Below are 20,888 nucleotides of genomic sequence, written 5' to 3' on the forward strand. Positions count from 1 at the left end.
ACCCAGGAAATTATAGAGGCAATTAGAAAATTGAAAATAGGCAAAGTTCCAGGTCCAGACGGATTTTCAGCAGGTTATTATAAATATTTTCAAGATAAATTTTTGCTACCACTTAAAGATTTAATGAATGTGATTCTGTTAGGAAATCCAATACCAAAATCTTGGTCAGAGGCAAATATCATACTAATTCCAAAAGAAAAACAAGACCCGTCACTATGCAAAAATTATAGACCTATTTCGTTATTAAACAATGACTATAAAATATTTACTTTAATTTTAACTGAAAGACTAAAAACAATACTTCAAGAAATAATTAATTATAACCAAAATGGTTTTTTACCCCAAAGATACATAAAAAACAATATAAGGACGGTTTTAAATATAATAGAGTATGCTCAATTTCATATTGAAAAACAGATTATGTTGTTATTTTTAGATGCTGAAAAAGCTTTTGACAACCTAAATTGGAATTTTATGTTTAAGACTTTAGAATTGATGGATTTTGGCGATATATTTATAAAAGCAATAAAATCAATTTATACATTTCAAAAAGCCAGAATTGTGATCAATGAAGAGATAATACAAGAATGTCAAATAGAAAAAGGAACAAGGCAAGGCTGTCCGCTATCTCCTTTATTATTTATATTGGTATTGGAGGTTCTAACAGAAGCTATCAGAAAGGATAATCAAATTGAAGGGATAAAAATTAAACAAGAAACATATAAATTAAGAGCCTTTGCGGATGATTTAGTTATTATTTTACAAAACCTGTTAATATCAATTGATTACTTATTAAAGACACTACAAGAATATGGAGAATTAGCTGGTTTTAAAATAAATAATCAAAAAACAAAGATGATAAATTTAAATATTCCACAAAATAATCAGAATGTATTAGAAATTAAATCAGGATTTAATAGTGTTAAAAAAGTTAGATATCTAGGAATAGAGATTTCAGCCAATACTAGTGATTTATTCCAAAATAATTATGTTAAAATATGGAAGGAAATTAAACAAGATTTATTGAGGTGGGAAAAATTAAATTTATCACTTATGGGATGAATCTCTGCAATTAAGATGAATATTCTGCTGAAGATGCTATTTTTATTTCAAACTATTCCAATATTTATAACTGATAAAATTTTTAAATTATGGCAAAAAGATCTTTTAAAATTTATTTGGCAAGGGAAAAGACCAAGAATTAAATTTAAATTACTACAAGAAAATAAGGAAAGAGGAGGCTTGGGTCTTCCCGATTTCAGGCTATATTATGAGGCATGTGGTCTATTATGGTTAAAAGAATGGATCACCCTACAAGACCATAAATTACTAAATTTAGAAGGGCATGATTTAAAATTTGGATGGCATGGTTTCTTATGGTATAACAAATTGAAAGTAAATAAAACATTTAACAATCATTGTATTAGACCATCTATTCTTAAAATTTGGGGAAAATATAAATCTATTTTAACATCGACAATACCACTATGGATTTCCCCACAAGAAGCTTTTGTAAGGCGAGAAACAATAGGAAACCATAAGTGGCTAAAATAATTCGGATTTAATAACATTTGAAGGGACCAAATTTACAATGAAAACAAGAGAAGAACTGGAAAATGAAGGATATTCCTGTCAATGGTTTACATATATTCAATTAAAAGAACAATTTAAAATAGATGCCCAAAGTTACAAATTTACAAAAAAACTATCTTGGTGGGATGAACAAATCTATGCTAATAATGACCACATGATCTCTAAAATATATAAAATGTTATTACAAATGAGAATACTAAATGTACAAATTAAGCAATGTATGAATAAATGGGAGAAAAAATTTGGATACAATATTGAATATGATGTTTGGGAAAGAATGCGGACTAAGGGATTAAAATTTACATTAAATTATAATTTAAAAGAAAATTTTTATAAAATGATGTACATGTGGTATACTACCCCTGAAAAATTATCAAAAATGTTTCAAAATATGTCAAATGTTTGTTGGAAATGTAAAAAAGAAATTGGAACTTTATACCATATGTGGTGGACCTGTAAAAAAGCGAAAAAAGTTTGGTCATCTATACATAATATAATTTGTAAAATGTTGGCAGTTAATATTGATAAATTACCGGAACTCTACTTATTGGGCTTTATGAACAAAGATTTGGAAAAAAACTATGGAAACCTTTTACTGTATTTGATTACTTCGGCCCAAATTATCTACGCTGCAAAGTGGAAAGAAGAATTAATCCCATCTGTGGAAGAATGGATACTTAAATCCCTAAACTTGGCACAAATGGCAAAACTAATGGACCAACTAAATGATAAAAATATGGAAGATTTTCAAAAGGATTGGACACACTTTTTTAAATATGTGGAATGGACTCAAAAAGTTAATATGAATATATAGTATGTAAATAGCAAATTACTTTAATTGTTTAATCTCTTATTAGAATTAATGAAGGCAATTTAGAGAATTAAGGGAAAAAAACACGCTAGGATACTAAGCTGTACTGTCTAGAAAGTTGGAAACCCTAATCTTTCTATTTATTTATTTATTTTTCATTTTACCCCCCCTTTATTTTATTTATATATATATATATATATATATATATATATATATATATATTCATCTTTTTTCTTTTCCTCTCTCCTCTTCTTTTTTTCTGTTTCTTCTTCTCTTTTTTGTATTGCAAGATATTATTGTTTGTATGTAATTTTATGTTTATTTAAATAAATTATTAAAGATTCATAGCAATGGAAATATGGCACATTCAAAAACTGTTTGAAAGGGTACAGAAGGGAGCAATAAGCAAAATCTGGGACACACAGTATGATTTTATACCAAGCAAAGGGTATGGAGATCATATTTTTATTCTTTGTCAAATCATTAAATATACAAATATAGGAAAGCTAGTTTATCGTATGTTCATTGATTAGAGAAAATACAAGAAAATGAACAATTTGAATTAAGACACATTTTGTATGAATATGATGTTGCAGGTTGGTTGCTGAATGTAGTAAGAGCAGCATATGACAGAAGTAAAGCATGCATGAGAATAAATTACATGCTTAGCAAATTGTTTAACACTGTGCAGGGAGTAAGACGAAGATGTATGGTGTCTCTTTGTCTAAAGTATTTACAGATAAATGTATCAGGAATGCTTGTGGTGAAAAGGTGTGTTGGCTGGGGACATGAATCTATATGTACTTTAATATGCAGACAATGCTCTGCTGTTGGCTGAGAAATCAAATGATTTGCAGCAAACGTTAGCTTGCATCTCCAAAGTTGATTTCCATTTGCAGTCCAAAGGCTTAACATTTGACAGAGCCAAAAGCATAAATCCCAAGCTTCAATCTGTTATATTGTGGAACATATTACAAAGATCCTTTCATCTTTGAAACAAAAAAAGGAAAAATACTGCATCATTCAAGAAAAACTATGCTAAAATTGGTTGGGATCATGTTAAGATGGAGATTGATAATTATCTGTTGACCTGAGGCTATATGTAGCATTTGTTGGGAGGTGGAGGGATGCAGTTAGAGGATGAAAATACATACAGAATGTCATGGCACTTATTTTCTGATTTTCCCCCAGATTTTGGGAGCTGTTTCATTCTTTTTTATTAACACTGAGTCTATTTAGACCTTACAGTGTATTTTTTGTAGATTAAAAACTCAATAGTTAAAAAAAAATAGCCCATGATGCCTGAGGATACCTTCCAATCATAAAATTATAAAATCATAAAATCACATCAACAACACAGCCTTCTCGCTCAAATGCCTGGGGAAACAGCCAGGTCTTCAGAGCCTTACAAAAGGCTAACAGGGTAAGGCCATCTGGATCTCTAGGAGATGCTGTTCCACAAGGCAGGGACTGCCACAGAGGACACAACTCCTGGGCGCAACAAGATGACATTATGTAATAGAGGGGACCTGGAGCATTCCCTCACTACAGGATCTGGTGGGGTGAGCAGAAACAGTGGAAGAAAGGCAGTCCTGCTAGTAGTCTGGCCCTATGCCATGTAGAACTTTAGAGGTGACAACCAGCACCTTGAATTGCAACTGGAAGCCTCCTGTGAGCCAGTGCCGCTTGTGGAGCAAGAGTGTTATATGGGCATAGTGAGAGATGTCAAAACTGCCCATGCTGCTGCATTCTGCATTGTAGCTTCTGAATGTTCTTCAAGGGCAGCCCCAGGTATAGCATGTCACAGTAATCCAAATAGGTTGCAAGATACATTTGGAAGAAGTTAGGATGAAAGCGTAATTTTGATCCTTAGTCATAAAAGAATTGTATGCTTTGGAGTAATCCTAGTGTGAACATTACAGTTAAATTAATTAATTGAGTCTCAAGCAGTAGCTTATGGTGCCCCCTAGGAGCTTAACCAGCAAAAGTCAAAGATATGAAATAATTCTGGAATCTGTTTACACAAGATCGTAAACAGAAAGTGAGATATGCAGACAGTTCCCAGGGAAAGTAGAAGCAGAAACTGAAAGTTCAGAACAGCCGATTCAATATGTAGGAAAATGCTAATACCTTCAAATTTAGTACAAAAATAATAATAGGGAGACAATTATTTAATCGCAATCCTCAATATTTGGATGGAAAACAAAGTCCAAAACTTAAAAAGAATTTCAAAAAAAAAAAAAATGATCCCAGAAATAACGATAAACACCAAGAGAACCCGCTTTTCCTTGCTGTAGAAAGCCTCTCTTAGGGTACGTGCAGTTAAAAGAAATATAAATTGGGTGATTTAGAAATGGGGTGGCCAGTCTTAGTGTCCCTTTAAGGCTACAGCAAGGCTTGGAAATGGTGACGTCCCAGCCTCCCAGGTAGCTCTTACCAGTCAAGCGCAACACTTTGCGATCTTCTGGCTGCAAGCAGCTGTCTGGAGGACAGATGGGGTGATTCCAGGTGTTTTCCTTTTTCTGGAAAAACACTCCTGGGCTTCAGGAAAAACCTGCCTGAGCCCAAAAAAACCTGCCACGTTGTCAGTTCTGCCCACTGAGCCCATGAGCACAGCTGTAGAGTCCATGTCCCCACCGGAAGTGGTGGAGAGCCTTTTAAATGATTATATTTATATTGGCATTGGAGTTGGGCAGCCAATAAATTTAAAATCATCACCACCATCATTATCATCATCCTCATCATCTAGGAAATAAATGGTGCTGTCCTGCATATTATGTCTTGTAAGGTTTAATAGTTTTATTGTTTTTAATCATTTTTGTTTTTGTGGTTGCTTTTTATTGCCTTTTGGTTTTTAACTAATTATTCTACACTGTATTTAGGAAAGTTAAAAAAAAATCAGTTCCTGCCCGTACATGATTTTATTTTAAATATGCAAATAAATAAATAAAAGCTATATGCTATTTTTTGTCATTTTATTCCCATTGCAGTAAAAATTAACCCATGTTACAGGAAGGGAAGGAAGAATGGAAGGAAAGGGCTATCAGAAAATAATTAACTTAAGAATAGTTAATGATTCCAACAATGACAAAATTTAAAACATTAAGAAAATAAAGTGTGAACATTCAAAGCGCAATTTCTTTGCTGAGCTCTCAAAAGAAAGCTGAATTGCAAACGCAAATGCTTTGCGAGTATCACCTTCCAAGACCCCAAAGGGCCGCAATACTAAGCATGGCTGGGAATGAGGGACCTCCAAGGCAGTGAAATCAAGAGCTGAATAGAGTAAAGAGAAAGTGCTCAATATCGTAATTCACTCTCAGGAAAGTTGTTAATTATCAGGCTAATTTCGGAAATCTTTTAATATCATTCCTGCCATAATGCAAAACCCAGTGCTTTATTACTCTTCAAAATCTTAATGGCTTTGATTGCTTTCTGTTCTTATTTATCATGGCATATTTTTGATAATCCTATTTTCAAGACTGAATTAATGCCTTTATTAGAACAATGATCTGTTTCAATATATTATTAACATAATCATCCTTCAGGAACTGTGACAGAACATTTTATGGTTTACAAATATAAGCATGAAAATAAAACAGGATTTTAAAAAAAAAGATGAGTAAGCAATGAAGCAAGTTATAAAATTAATCATAGAATGTCATAGAAAAAACCTTCTAGAGGTCCTTGGTTTATTATTTTGTTGACAAAGAAGTGCGGGTACAATATATTATACTATTTTAAACTATTTTGTTTTATTCCATACAGTAAACAAAAATAATTCATCCCATATAGTACAAACGGCATAGTAGATCTGAATCAGTAGAAGTATCTATTGTTTAAGGCAGCGGTTCCCAACCTTTTTGGCACCAGGGACCAGTTTCGTGGAAGACAATTTTTCCACAGACCGAGGCGGGGGGGGGGGGGGATGGTTTCAGGATGATTCAAGTGCTTCCTCTTTTTCCTGGCTTTTTATTATTTTTTCTTCGCGCCGTTTGGAGATAGCAGCCAATGGGCTTGCTTTCTCTGACAGGGGGTGGAGCTCAGGCGGTGATGCGAGCGATGGGGAGCGGCTGTAAATACTCAGGCTGTAAATTCTCTCTCTCACCCACTGCTCACCTCCTGCTGTGCAGCCCGGTTCCTAACAGGCCACAGACCGGTACTGGTCTGCGGCCCGGGGATTGGGGATCCCCGGTTTAAGGCACTGAGAGAAGGAAACACAGAAACTACAGAAGCCAGGGACTCCTCTAATTCAAACACTTTGCCATCTTGAGCAGGATCACTGAGTACAGCTAAAAAAAAATCCAGGCTACATTCATAGCATGTGTATACTGCTTTATTGATTCTGGACAAATAATTCATTTTCCAAATTGGCCAGTGGTCTAAGAATGACAGTACTTTGGAACACAATGCCTTGTGCAATTAAAAAACACAAAACTAGTCCTTTATGAAAACAGTTATGCACTACGGCTTTAAGAATTTGTATCTGGTTACAAGATAGCAAGCAACATTGATTTACAGCTTTAACTGTCTTCGATGTAAGAAATTTTATTAGAAAAGTTAGAATGGAAAAGCATATTGAATATAAATTCTTTATTAGGGCTGCAGTGAACTTTTACTTATATGGTTTTTAAGAAGAAAGGGAGAGTCTGAGATGATGGTAGATTAGATATTTCACAAAAAGACCCTAATTTGCCTTTTCATTCACCACATTCAGTTTGTTTGTTCCATTGTTATTTCAGTGCTGTTACAAGGAATCAAAAGAAGAAGCAGTAGGGCTGTGCACATTTAAAAAATGATTCAACAGAAGTACTTTGGATATTGGGCAAGTGCAACACAAGGACTCTTAAAGCAGCAGCAGACTTGCACAGAAGCTGGAAAAAAAGAGGCTGCTTTAATGAGTATCAAAAAGATGCTGGGCTTCTTCCTAACCATTTTTGAAGCAAGTGCAATCCTTGCCAGTAATTGCTGCTTCCTGAATTGATTCCAAGCAATTAAAGTTCTTATGGGAAATGGAATGCTGTGTTATTGTCACACAACAGTGAAACTTTGCTGGATGGCAAAACAAAATTGAGGACAATGCTTCCTACTCTCATTCTGGGAAAACATTTTCTCCTATTCTGCTGTTCCTATCTTAAATAACTGCAAAATGACTACATATGATATAATGTGTGTGTGAAGGTGGTGTTGCATTTTTTCCTTCAAAATGTATCCTTTCTTTGGGAAGCAAAGAAGTTGGGTAGAGAGAACAAAGAAAAACATGTTGATGTTTAAGAACTGGCAAAAAATCTTAGCATCTAATAGGTAATAAATATTACAAAATACTAGAATAAAAGCATTAATTTTACAAACTTTAAGGCCCAATAAAAAAGAAGAAATATGTGCACAAATATGACTTTGTATCCCTTTTATTTTTAACAGCGATATTCAGAGCATGGTCTAGTGCAACTGTGAATACTATGTGGAGGACTCTCACAGGATTCAATATAAACTTGTTTCCAAGCCATCCTTCATTAGTACCAACCCAAAGGAATGCACAATGTGGCAATAAAGGGATTAAATGGCTTGTGCATAGACACTATATCCCTAAACAGTGGTTCTAATTATGTCATACAAATTATAGTGTTCCAAAAGGGAGAAAACAGCATACTGTGCCAAAAGTGGTACTGGATTGTGCCCTTATTGTCTTGTACAATATGGGCAACAAGTAATTATAAATAGAGCAATAAAATCCAATCTATATTCTAAATATTAAGCCTGTACCAATATTTAAATACTTTCACAGATTATAAATCCTCTCTGACATGTTTACTTCCATATTCCAAATCTTGCACTTTTGGAGCCAACCATTTGAAATAAACCTTTACTGGATCAACATTCCAGTGTTTATGAAATGATATTGGAACTTGATGGGATAGGAAGTCCTTTGGATAATCCATTGGTCGAGCCTAGAATTGCAGGAAGAGAGACGAGTTGTATACTTATAAAATATTTTCTTCAATTAAAAAAGCAGCAGCAGAGATTATAGTTAAATATTCTTAAATCAGATACAGATAACAGTCCTGTGAAGTTGATGACATGCTAAGCACAGTAGAAGTGTACAGTGTCTTTGTAGAAAATCTGTTGACACTGGCCTTTATGCATGTAGGTCTTTGTGCCAAGATGAATCCAATATGGCAGTGAAGCTGGGCCATTATTATTCCAATGAAACCTTACAAATACAATTTGAATGTCTGCAAAAGCTAATGTAACTATTGTGTATATGGTAAACAAAGTTGCATTTATTCTTTTTAGGAGAAGCATTACTAAATCCCATTATCTGATAACCAATAATGGATAAAGCAAATTGTTCTACTGTCAACAAAAGATTATACTCTAAAAGAAAACAAAACAGCTAAGCATATTTTTTCCATTAAGTTCAAAATATTGTGTTATTTAAGAGAAAGGTAGTTTAGAGCTGAGAAGCTAGCATAGTGAAATTAAGGGAAGAGCATAGCTTCTGGCTTTTTAAGCAATATAAATTTAAAAATGAGCATTTTTCCCAGTCCCTCTTATTAAAGTATACTGTATACTTAAATTATGCACTGAAGAATAATTTCATCTTCTTGTTTAAATGATGTGAAAGGATATAAAATGCTCTCGTTTTGTTCCAAATTCTACAATCTGCCTGCCATGAAAGTTTATTTATTTATTTATTTTTCAAATTTCTATCACCGCCCATCTCCCCCCAAAATTATGGTACCTGATGATCCATAAGACACATTGTACTTTATACCACATAAATATGTTGAGATCCTGGAAATATGGAAAGTCCACTGAGGATCAGGCTTTCTGAATATGGCAATTAAAACCATTTGTTCATGAATGCATTCTTAGAGTCACAACAGTATTTGTTTTTTCACTGTCTTATAATGTAACAATGCATATTGGTGAAATATTTAAACAGAAGCAAACAACCTTACACATGATAGTTGCCTTTTGCTTCCACAAATAGGTTTAATGAAAGAATTAAAGAGGATTTTAAAAGAACATAAGAATGTATTATTCTTGATTGGCTACTTGTATAAGAAGGCAACTTGAAGATATATTTTGCTTCCTCATCTGTTTTGCCTCCTCCATTTGAAATTTAAATGTTTAACTAAATCCCAGGAAAGGAGGATAATAAATAAATGAATGGGCTATACTTTAAGAAGAATTGTGCTTGCAATGGAGAAATGATTAGGAAATATCTGTCTTCTTGATTTTCAACATAGCAAATGTTATTTATGCTCTGTCCTTAAACTTTCACATTTATCGTATAATGAAATTATTTTGCCATTCAACCTGTGGCATCTCCAGTTACTTTTTCTTTTCAAGTCAGATACGATATGAAGAAGTTCTTATTGGGTTCCTGGAAAGTTGCTGCTAGACTAAGATCAATAATGATATGCAAAAAAGATGGTTGTGACCTGGAATTATGGAATTTCCTTTGCCTGCCTTGTTTTAATTTTTAATTTAATCATTTTTTATTCTGCTTTCATACAGTATTAGGACTCATACATTTTACCTTATGCCTCTGCTGAATTTTAAAATCATTGTGGGGATTTATGCTTCTTTGAGGCTATATTGTACCAGAGGGATGGATGGAGGAAAAACTGGATGACTTTTGGATAGCACCAGCATTTCTCTATCTGAAGTTAAGCATTTTAGCATAGTAAGAATTTGTCTTACTTGCTATGTAACTAGAGGGCTGATTGAAATAAAAGCATAAGAGGTACCAATGTCTTAGTTTCATAACCTGAATTGTTCACCCAACAGTTGCAGCAATGAGATCATCCCAGGAGATTAATTACATACTTATCAAAGATCAGAGTATTTAAGTGGATTCCCCAGAATCTATATCTTCTAGAAGGATACACTGAAATAACATTGGACTATTTCCTAATAGAAACAAACCCTATATTTCAAGCATGAGATGGCTGCTAAATGTTAGTATGAGAAAGCTTATGATATATATGAATTGTTAATTTATTATTTTCTGTAGCTTGTATACTTATGAAAAAGGTAGAATATAAATGTTTTAAATAAATAAGTATATGTTTATTTGAAACAGAAAAAGTTGCCTCAGCCACTAATCACCTCTGGTATCAATATAATCATACCATCACTTCCTCACATTTGAGCTTATTTTTCAAACGTTATGCTATTTAGATACGTCTCTAAATGATATTCATGTTTCACTGAAACTCTAGGAGTCCATTTTTCATATGATCCCTTTTCTTAGCATAGCTTTTCTCTTGCTTCCATACTACCATTACAAATGGATTCTAGTTAAATTTGGTGACAATCAGCATACATTAAAAAGTTAGATATTATCTTTTGGAAATTAAAGTGGCTTGAACGATTATAAAATATTACTTAGTGGAGAAAATTGTGAAGCTATATGTAGAAACTGAACAACATAAAATCTGTAGTTAAAACTACAGGAGAAAACTTAATCTCTCTTGATTTTTTTTTAAATGATCTAAACATATCTTAAAAGTATGTAATATTTTCACAGCTGTGTTGTGAGAGGATAAAATGCTCTAGTTGGTATTTGTATCAAACAAAAGGCTTGACATACCATATTTGTGACAATAAGCATGATTTGAAACATTGTGATGTTCATTTTCTGTTCACCTATTTGTTTATTATTCTGGAAGGATTTAATTTGTGTAGAGCAAAACAAGGCATCTTTTGCCATTCTATTAATAAAGTATGTTCTGTAGTTCATTGCCAAAGTTCCAGGATTCCATTTATAGCTTGTAAGTGCCCATGTATTCCTGTTTTTAGCGCTAAATAGTAAAGGCTCTAGGAAAAAGTAGGAATATTTTTATAATATAGTTCTCAGCTGTAGTATAATTTTAATTAGGTTTTAAAGAAATTGGTCTAATATTAACAATGAGATAATTATTTACACATGTGATAATACTCACTTGATGGAAGAGAGGGCTGTGTGTAACTGGAATTCCTAAACCACTGAAACACATTCCAATTACCATATCATCAGGGGCATCATTGCTGTAGCACCGGCATTTACTAGCAAACAATCTTTGGATTGCTTCTCTATTGAAGACCATCCTTATAAGACAAATCCAAGAAGAAATTAATATCTAAGGAGATAATAAAAAGCTCTATCTGATAACAGCGATTATGAGTTCATAACAGTCATTGTAAACAGATTACTACTGCAATGGGCTTCTAATGAAATCATAATGCTACACATAGATGGTCTTTCTTCCATGTCTCTAGTAATAAAGTATCAACATAACTTATTGAACATCATTTAACTTTATCATTAGTTGTTACTGATAGCAGAAATCTGTTTTAGGATTATTGACAAATTTATTTATTTATTTATTTATTATTCAATTTTAATTACCGCCCATCTCCCCCAGAAGACGGACTCTGGGCGGTTTACAATAAAATCGAACTACGACCATAAACGTTAAAATCTCATAAAAATCAAATGCAATTGGATGCTTGGTCATAAACCTACTTCCAGATGCAGTTCAGCTGAAAAAACAATAGCCATTACAATCCAGCAAGATTAAAGAGAGGAGCCAGTGACCCTTGTTTCATTATCTATAGGTCACTGACATTAAGCCAGTACTTTTAAAAGTCTATCATGTTTTTATTTGGACTAAACCATGGATATTTTAGAAAAACCATGTAATCCCCTCACTCCCCTGTGCCTTTCAGAGAAAGTACTCTACAGCTACAGCCTCCTAATGTATCAGAGAAGAGGCTCTCCAAGAAGTATAACAGCTTTGATAAATAGAAATGATCTCAAAGAGTACTCACAGTGCTTTGAATTTTGTTTTGGTATGTCTATTTGTCTGTTGAATTGCTAAGTAACTATATTGCTCTTTACAAAATTAGCACTTTTATATTTCACATTCCTGTAAAAGTTATGTGATAACAGGACTATTTAAAAATCTCATTCATAGTGGCATGGGCAGAGTCCTGTATGAGAGAAAACCTACCCATCACAAAAGCTGTTGAAGAACAACTGAGTTATTGCTCTTGTTACCTTTACTCTTTCGAATAATTTAAATGACTTACCCTCCTCCACCAGTAATGTAACTATAGCCTCCCGATCCTAAACCATAGCCATAGCGTTCCCCAAGAACCACTGGCTCACTTGGGTCATAGCAGCTGAGTAATTTCTGGAGCCTAGAGACGCTAGAATAAACATCACATGATGAAATACCATCTGATACGTTTAATTACTTTAAAAAATTCCAAAACCCTGAAGCTATCAGCTTAAGCAAGCACATGTAGATTGCTGAAACTGAATATTTAAGAGAATGTCTTCTGAATATTTAAAACATTTTCAGTAGTTCCTTTTTTTAAGACCTCATAGGTTTGCTTTTAAGAAAATCTACATAATCATCAACTATTACTTTAAAAAGAATATGCTTTTCTGTCATATTGTTTGGCTCTTTTCTTCAAAATAAACACCTATAACATCCCCCAAATTATTCCCTAAGGATAATCAAGAATAATTTCACTGTTCAAAAGCTACGCATATTTTTATAAATCCCTTATGTCAGATTGCATCACTTTAACATATTTCTACAATATACCACCACCAAGAGAAATTACAAAATTCAGGGTTATGGTGTCCACAATAAATCATGATGATAACGTCTGCTGGTCTATGATCATAATAAAGATTTGATCTGATTTGATATCATAATCCCACCATTATGTGTCCTAGTACATGATTTGCAATATTTCCATCATAAAATCTGGATGCACACTTCACCACTTGCCCCTCCCACAGAGGACTACACCCAGAGCTGTTGTATCTGAATTACAGAATAAAGATTTTTCAGCATTGATCACCCATATCCCTGAGCTACCATACTCAGAAAATTAGGGAGATCTCAGATGGTATTTTCCAGTAACCTTTGGTTTTGCTGGCAGCTCTCTCATTCACTCTGGAGGGGGTAATTCTCCCCCTGAGGGGCAGGTTCATGGCCTTGGGGATCCACCCAAATTTATAATTCCTTCTGGAACAACAGATGGAGTCACTGGCTAGCTTTGGCTGGTCTGCCAGATGCGGCTCTTCTTAGAGCAGAAGGCTTTAGTGATAGTTACTCCTGCCTTTACTATCTCAGGGCTGGACTATTGTGACGAGTGCCACCTAGGACTGTCTTTGAAAAGAACCTGGAAGCTACAGTTGTTACAAAATGCCATGAACCAAATGGTAGCATACAAGAGACACTTTAGGAACATTACACTAGTTTTTTTTCCAAATTGCTGTTCAAAGTGCCGATGTTAACTGATAAATCTCTATATATTTGGTCCCAGATTATTTATGGGACTGTCTCCTCTGAAGGAAATCTGCTTGTCCTGTTTGATCCACCTGGCTAGGGATGCTACAAGTGCCTGTGCTTGGATGGGGAGGAACTTAGAAACAGACCTTCTTAGTGGAGAACATGCTATTGCCAGAAATTCAATTGCTTGTGCTTTGGAGAGTGGTAAAAGCACTGCTGTTACATATAGTGTTTGGGTGCTGAATATCTTGTTGCAAGGTCATTTTTAACATTGGTTTTTAATTTTAGCATTTGATGTCAATTTTGAAATGTTTAATCATTGCTTTGAATTATTATTTATGATAATTTTCAGGATCTTTGGAAGTTGGTGGGATGTAAATTTTGGGAATATATATTCTATTGCCTTTTTCAATAGATAAATATATGTACCAAGGTAAATACCAAGTAGGCAGATTTTTTTAAAATTTAATCACTCTGCTCTAGTAATATAGACTAGCTGTTAAATTATACAGAATAGAACTCTGGGTGAGTTGATAGGATGTTATTACATTTATATTCAAGTGTGATGCACATACTGTTATTTGGCATCAAATGGTGACATTTTAATTACTTCTGCAGAAGTGCTGGTTGTGTGATTAACCTCCCAGGGATTCTGTTGCCAATATGGAGCATGAAATATAAGCTATCATAGATCAGCAAACAGCTATATATTCCAGATACAGAAAAAATCATGCCTTAATGGATTTCTTCTAAAGTTCTGTCTGTTTGGCATCAGCAAATGCACAGACACATCAGTAATACTTGACTATTGCCTCAAGACCTGGATGCTAGAAAAGGATTTTGAGAAGCATGCAACTCTCATCACTAGTTCAAAACATGTGAAATCTGAAAGTGGGAACTTCTCACATTGGATAGTCACTTTTACTGCCAATAATATTGCATGTACACTTTTTCCTAATTAATTCTAAGGCAAGATTTGCTGCTTAATACTTCTCCAAATGTAGCTATTCAAAGAAAACAAAATAATCAAATTCTCTGAAGATTTTTCTCTTGAAAAACTATGAGCATTAGTTTTTAAAATGTGATACAAAGGTGTTGAGATTTCCATGCTATGCTGTGTAGACTATGTAAAAATAATTCTTTGTACTGAAAATGAATTAAACTATCAGCCACTGTAGAATTTCACAGAAACTAACATATTAGGCATATCTTGTGGTAAATTTCTCCATTTTAAGCCATGCTTATTTTGTAAAGGAAAAATTATTAGAGGCAGCACTGAATCTTCAATTTAACAAATATAAAAAGTAAAATGGGTTTTAAACATGTTAGATTTCTTCCCATTCACTACTGTATTTGGTTATTTTAGTATATAAGAACATAGGAAAATAGATTATTTTTTTTTCCTTGCATTAACTGGAAAATCCAACTTTAAAGCATACATGCCATGCTTCAAATACCTCATGTTGCATGATTTTAATTTTTAATACTATTATCAGGACATACACCTTTTATATTTGAGGAAACCACAAACCTGGTACTTGCTAACATTTTTCATGTCAGTTTGCCAGGATCAAAACATATAGCATCTGTACATCGAAAAAGCTATTTGAATCAAAAATATAGAAGTAATTGCCTCTGCCTATCTGATGCCCATACCAAAGCCCAGGCTGTTCAGGAAAATTTCCAAATATTTGGAAAACCTTGGGGCACGAAGGGCAGAATAGTTTTAAAAAATCTGTTTTAGCAATCTGCTTGCAAAACCTTGAACTCAACCTCCAAATGTACTCACATAGTTACTAGGTTTGTACATTAGATTTGGTCAAAGCCCAGACGACAGGCTGGAGCAGGGTAATTTGGAACAGGAGCTCATTTTACCCAGACAATAGTAAAGAGATCTGAATAAACATGAAACTAGTCTTGACTGGTTTCACCAGACTGCTGATATCTTAGAAAAGCTGGTGAGCAGGTATGCCAAAAGGACAAGATTTTCTATTGCTTAGATAAGACACAATGGTAGTGTAGTGATGGAGGGAAAATATTGTAAGTGTGTGATTAAATCAGAATGACCACCTTTGGTTGCTGCAATCACAGAACTGTGGGGGCTGGGTTTGAAAGAGAGTTCTATCATTTGTTGCATTTTAGTATCACCCAGTCTTTTGTCCTAGATTGTTGTGTGAAAATGTTTTGGGAGCTGCATTATCTACTTGACCTCTCCTAAAAGACCAGTTAGTTAATTTCTTCTGTCAACACCATAAATCACCTCCACTGTATCCAGAAACACACATCATAATTCCTTATGAATGTTTCTTCCTCGCGCAACCTCCCTTAACCCATCTGTTTGAAATCTGGCACGCTTTCTTCCCATCATACGGTCTCCTAACATACAGTACAATATTTCGTTGCATTTTGTGCCCAAACAATAACAGCCAGATTTTAAAGGAACATAGCTTGAAAGCTCCTTCATCAATTTCAGTGAAATTTGGCATGCTTCATCCCTTCATAAAAATTTAGTTTTCCTGAAAACTGAACTCCTTTCCAGTAAAAAATGAAATATGATGTGATGTATGTATGTAAGATAGTACTCTTACTCTGCTACACTATGGAAGAATAGAATTCTGCTTAACCAAATCTTGCTCTAGATCTGAACAGCAGCATGACTGAACTATCTCTGGAGTAACCTGGATCGATTTTATTTCCAGAGCTCAGGTCAAGCCAATGAAACTACATCAGTGATCTTACATAGTAATAATAATAGCATAGCTATGGAGTGGGTCTACTCCATTATCTTCAGTTCAAAATTGGGGTGTGTATGTCAATGGGAATTAAAAGTCTCTTTAAAAAAGAATTTTATTCAAAATGTATCAGGAACTGAGTAAGTTGTTTACTCCCTACATAACTGCTGTTTTCCATGGTCCAAACTCTTCAGTAACAACAGGCAGGTGGTACTGCCAGCAAACCTACAGACAGGTGCCTTAAAATCGCTGGGTATTTCCACCAGAATATGAAAGGAAGGAAAAAGCAGAGCCAGTGTGACACTGAGCTCATACTGCCCTAACATCTGATCCCTAAAATTTCTCCATCTGGTGAAACTTGATCTATCTCAGTATTTCTCAATCTCAGTGACTTTAAGACCTGTGGACTACCACTCCCAGAATTCTCCAGTCACTGAGATTGGGAAATACTGAGCTAGATGGAGGTCTTAAAATCACTGAGATTGAGAAACACTGATCTAGCTGCACAAGATATGGCAAGACATGCAACCTCACCTCTTCTCAACCACACTGCAAATGGAAACTCATGATTAAGACTGGGTTTCTGCATGTACCATAGTTTTTTTTGCAACAAACCTCTTAAGCAAAGAGATATGCATGCCAGGTTCAGCCTATGTTTGTTTTACCACAAAAAAGGGTCTTAGAAGCTGGACTTTGAGAATGTCAGAACCTGGTGACCTGCTATAATCATGCTCTGTCTGAAGCCCTTAGGTGACAAGAGAGCATTCATGCTGGTCAGCCTGTGTGACCCAAAGGTGAGAGAGGGCATAATCTACTATGTCAATCTCCCCCCACAGAAAGAGAGCATGATGTGGTGAGGAGACTAAGCTGCATCCTGGAGGAAACAACCAGTCAGTGGACATTTCATCTCTGGAGCAGCAGTTGCCAGGTCCCTGGTCCCAGTGGTGGGATCAAATATGCAGAGTGCTAAGTGTGTTACCAAGACAGAAGAGAAACGTTGTTGGATTGGACACTACTTCATAACCCTCCACTTTGCACTACGTAAGTGAGCTAGTGGAAACCTTCCTGGTTTGGCCAACCAATGCCATCTCATTACTTGTATATTTTTTCCCCACATATACTCATAAACCCCAATGCTAGAGCAATGTTTCAAATTTGCTATCTTTCTAGACACTAATTCAATTTTATGCCACAATGTGCTCAAATATCCACTTGTAAATTTAACTTAACATTTGAGAGATGTTTTTAATTTCATCTATTTGGATTTGATGTCTGACAAAAAATAGCACTGGATCATGAATCTTCATGTTTCATATTTTATTTGGGGTCTGCAATCCTGCAAGTTATATCAGCAATAACAGACACAAGACACTGTATGATTCAGTTTAATTTGATTCTGAAATTCATACCTTATCAAGGTATCATCATCCACAATGGCTAACCAAGGCATTGTAGCAGGACTACGATTTAAAAATCTTTCCAAAATGGCAAAAGTCTTTCCACAATGGCCTAAAAAGTAACAAAAGTAAGGGGAAAAAAACACCTCAGGAAGTAAGTATTAAGTAAATGCCATGATTTATTTCCAAATAAGGCATGTTCAGTAACGTATGAGTTGGTCACCTTAATAAAAATTAGGATTTTCTGGATTAATAGGGAACACCTAAAACTGGACTAAGATCTGAAAACAGAATCTGCTTGGCTGGCTGCCCTTAAAGTAATACAGTAATTTAAAAAGAGGGCAATCCTTGGCCTTCTAAGATTTATTTTGCAGCACAGATCACTCTGCTAATTTGTGACAGTGTTTTTATTTGTTTGTTTGCTGCAATAAGAGTAAAGCTCTTTCCCCTTAAACGACCAAGCCCAGTGTCCAAATTCTCAAAAACGGGCTGAACATTTTAACCTCGCTGCAACCCTGGCCATGCCTACTCTGGCCCCCGCAGACTGAAAAATAGATAAAAACTAATGTGGGGCCTCCAGCTTCAATATGAATGCCTGCCCTTAATGTAGACAGACATCTAGTCTATGGGAGGATGTAATAACATGCTGTGCAAGGCAATCCTTTCAGATACCCTCCCCGATCCCAACATAAGTTAACTAGTGACTACATTGGATGAAACAGTTCTGTTGCGCTGCTTGGGACTTATAAGCCGGTGTCAGGGAGAAATGGCAGCTGTGGTGGCTTAGACATTCTTGGGGCAGAGCAGTGCAGGTAGGTTGCCCCAACACAGAGCTACCACATCTGAGCCAGAGCAATGATCCAGATGACCATTAGGGGGCAGAAAAAGTTAGAATTTTCTGTATCCCTTTGCTCTCATCTATTGCTCTCCTTAGACAGCATGTACTGAAGCTGTCTGCCACGCCTGCCCATAAGTTGTGTCCACTCCATTGTTTCACCATAGGCAAAGGTATTTCTTTGTGGGTGTGTGCCAGCCCTGCAGATGGCCACAATCAGGTTTCGTTGTTTTAAAGACTGAAGGTCTGGCCAGAGCCACCTATGCCTATGGACCCCAAGGCAACCGTCATCCTTGACTTGTCTATTTATGACATTAATTTTGCTCCAATATTTGGCCTTTCCTGCTCAGCCCAGTCCCACAAGACAGAAGGTAGAACAGCAATAGACCTTATCCCACCTTTTGCATCTAAGCAACTTGGAACAAACCAGCAATAAGCATTGCATTATGTTCCAGACATTCATGTGGAATATTTATTTCTACTCATGAAAAAATATCACATGCTAAAACTCACCTCTTTCAGTATTTGGTACTCCTATATCAACAGCAGGTATTGAACTTTCTGCATAGTCACTGTAGTACTCAATGAAAGTGGCCTCTCCTTCCCAGGTTTGTTTCACAATAGGTACTGAAAAGTTTTTTTTAAAAAAGCATGTGAAGATACAGGCAGGAGAAGCAAATTGACCATTTGGAAATAATAATACTCATTTAAAATACATTGTCATGTCTTCAAGTTCAATTTAGTACTGTATTCTTTTAGATGGAACCATAGCCACAGATACATTTACAGTAATCAGATGGTCAACCCTGCAATGGTATAGTATGTGAAATTGCACAGAAGTAAATTTTGCTTTCAAGCAAAATGTACAGAACTAGGTAAACAATTGTTTCTTTCTATATAATTGTTACATTTATACCCATTTTTTTCTTCAAGAAAGTAAAGGAGGCTACATAGCTCCAGTAAACTATGGATACCACATTCAAAACAGAGAAGGATTTGAAAACAATTTGAAAAAGAATGCATTTATACCTTTGGTGATCAGCTATGACCCAATCTAGAGAAACAGACCTAGCCTTAATTAGGCATATCTACTGGCCTATATAATATGGCTGCTTTTGAAGGTATCTTAAAAACTTCACTAGTACAGAATTTTGCTGTTTTCATTGCAGGGACAGATTATGGGTTCTGCACCAACTGCACAGATTACTAATGTCAGGTCCACCCGATCAAAGGATTCACAGAACCCCTTATCGGAGGAACTGCCATCATTTCCTTGTGAGTGGTGTAGACTCTGTGTCGCCAGATGTGAGGGGGTGTGAGGTTGGAGTGTGAAGTGGATTATTATGGCTATGGAAGACATCAAGGACAATGAATTGAGATATACCAGGAACACCACCTGGATGGGGGGGGGGGTGACATGCTTTCATGGGAAAGGGAACAAACTAAGGGAATGTAGTTTTAAATCTAGGTTTGAGCGGGAACTCTCCATTCGCAGCTTTACTTCTGTACCGTTCATTTCGCTTCATTAAACAATTAAAGGAACCTCAGCCTCTTGACTGTGATTGTGTGAATGCTCAAATGACCAGGTGCTGACAACTAATGCTTTCCCAGGCCCAATTCAAAGTGTAATTGTTTTCTAAATCCTTAACCATTTTCCAGATAATTTGAAAGACTTAGTAACTTAAGGTAATTTTTGGAAGCCTTACACTGACGTGCAATTCCTCCTAAGGAGGAGCCTCTCTAAGGAAGCCTACTGGATGGAATTACAATGACAACTGCAGAGCAACAGCTTACAAGCCACATGAAAACAAGACTGAGGTAACAAACGAATGTATTTTAAAGAAATTGTTGGCCTCTATTTTTAGAAGAGGTTTGATCACCCACCCCCACACTCCTGAACACAGAGTCTAAGCACAGGTGGGAGGTAAGATATAAAGAAACATTTACAGTATTTATATCAACAAAACTAGATAGTTATTGTCAACTGAAATTCTAAAGGAGAGTGGAAAATAACTGTTTTTTCCCAATCACTTTCAGGGAAATAATAATTTATTAAATGTATATGTCGCCTGAATCCCAGCAACTCTGAGTGGTTTACAAATTGTTAAAAACGTTTAAAAACAAAGAAATAACAACAACAAAAGAAAACAACCCTCAGTGTTAATGTTGCATGGAAAATGTTTTGGATGACTAAGATAAATGCCTCACAAGATAAAGGAG

General features: G+C 35.2%; 1 protein-coding gene across 1 annotated transcript in view; it reads right to left on the bottom strand.

Moving 5' to 3' along the window:
• Nucleotides 1–7,779: 7,779 nt before the first annotated feature.
• Nucleotides 7,780–20,888, bottom strand: part of B3GLCT (beta 3-glucosyltransferase) — a 69,335-nt gene continuing 56,226 nt past the window's right edge. The window contains exons 11-15 of the mRNA XM_063305710.1: nt 19,182–19,295; nt 17,846–17,945; nt 12,485–12,604; nt 11,356–11,500; nt 7,780–8,349 (exon numbers count right to left, since the gene is read on the bottom strand). Of these exons, the coding sequence (XP_063161780.1) occupies nt 8,188–8,349; nt 11,356–11,500; nt 12,485–12,604; nt 17,846–17,945; nt 19,182–19,295 (641 nt within the window). The 3' untranslated portion in view covers nt 7,780–8,187. The remainder of the gene's footprint in view (nt 8,350–11,355; nt 11,501–12,484; nt 12,605–17,845; nt 17,946–19,181; nt 19,296–20,888) is intronic.

The sequence above is a fragment of the Candoia aspera genome, chromosome 5, assembly GCF_035149785.1.
Source record: "Candoia aspera isolate rCanAsp1 chromosome 5, rCanAsp1.hap2, whole genome shotgun sequence".
Taxonomy (NCBI): domain Eukaryota; kingdom Metazoa; phylum Chordata; class Lepidosauria; order Squamata; family Boidae; genus Candoia; species Candoia aspera.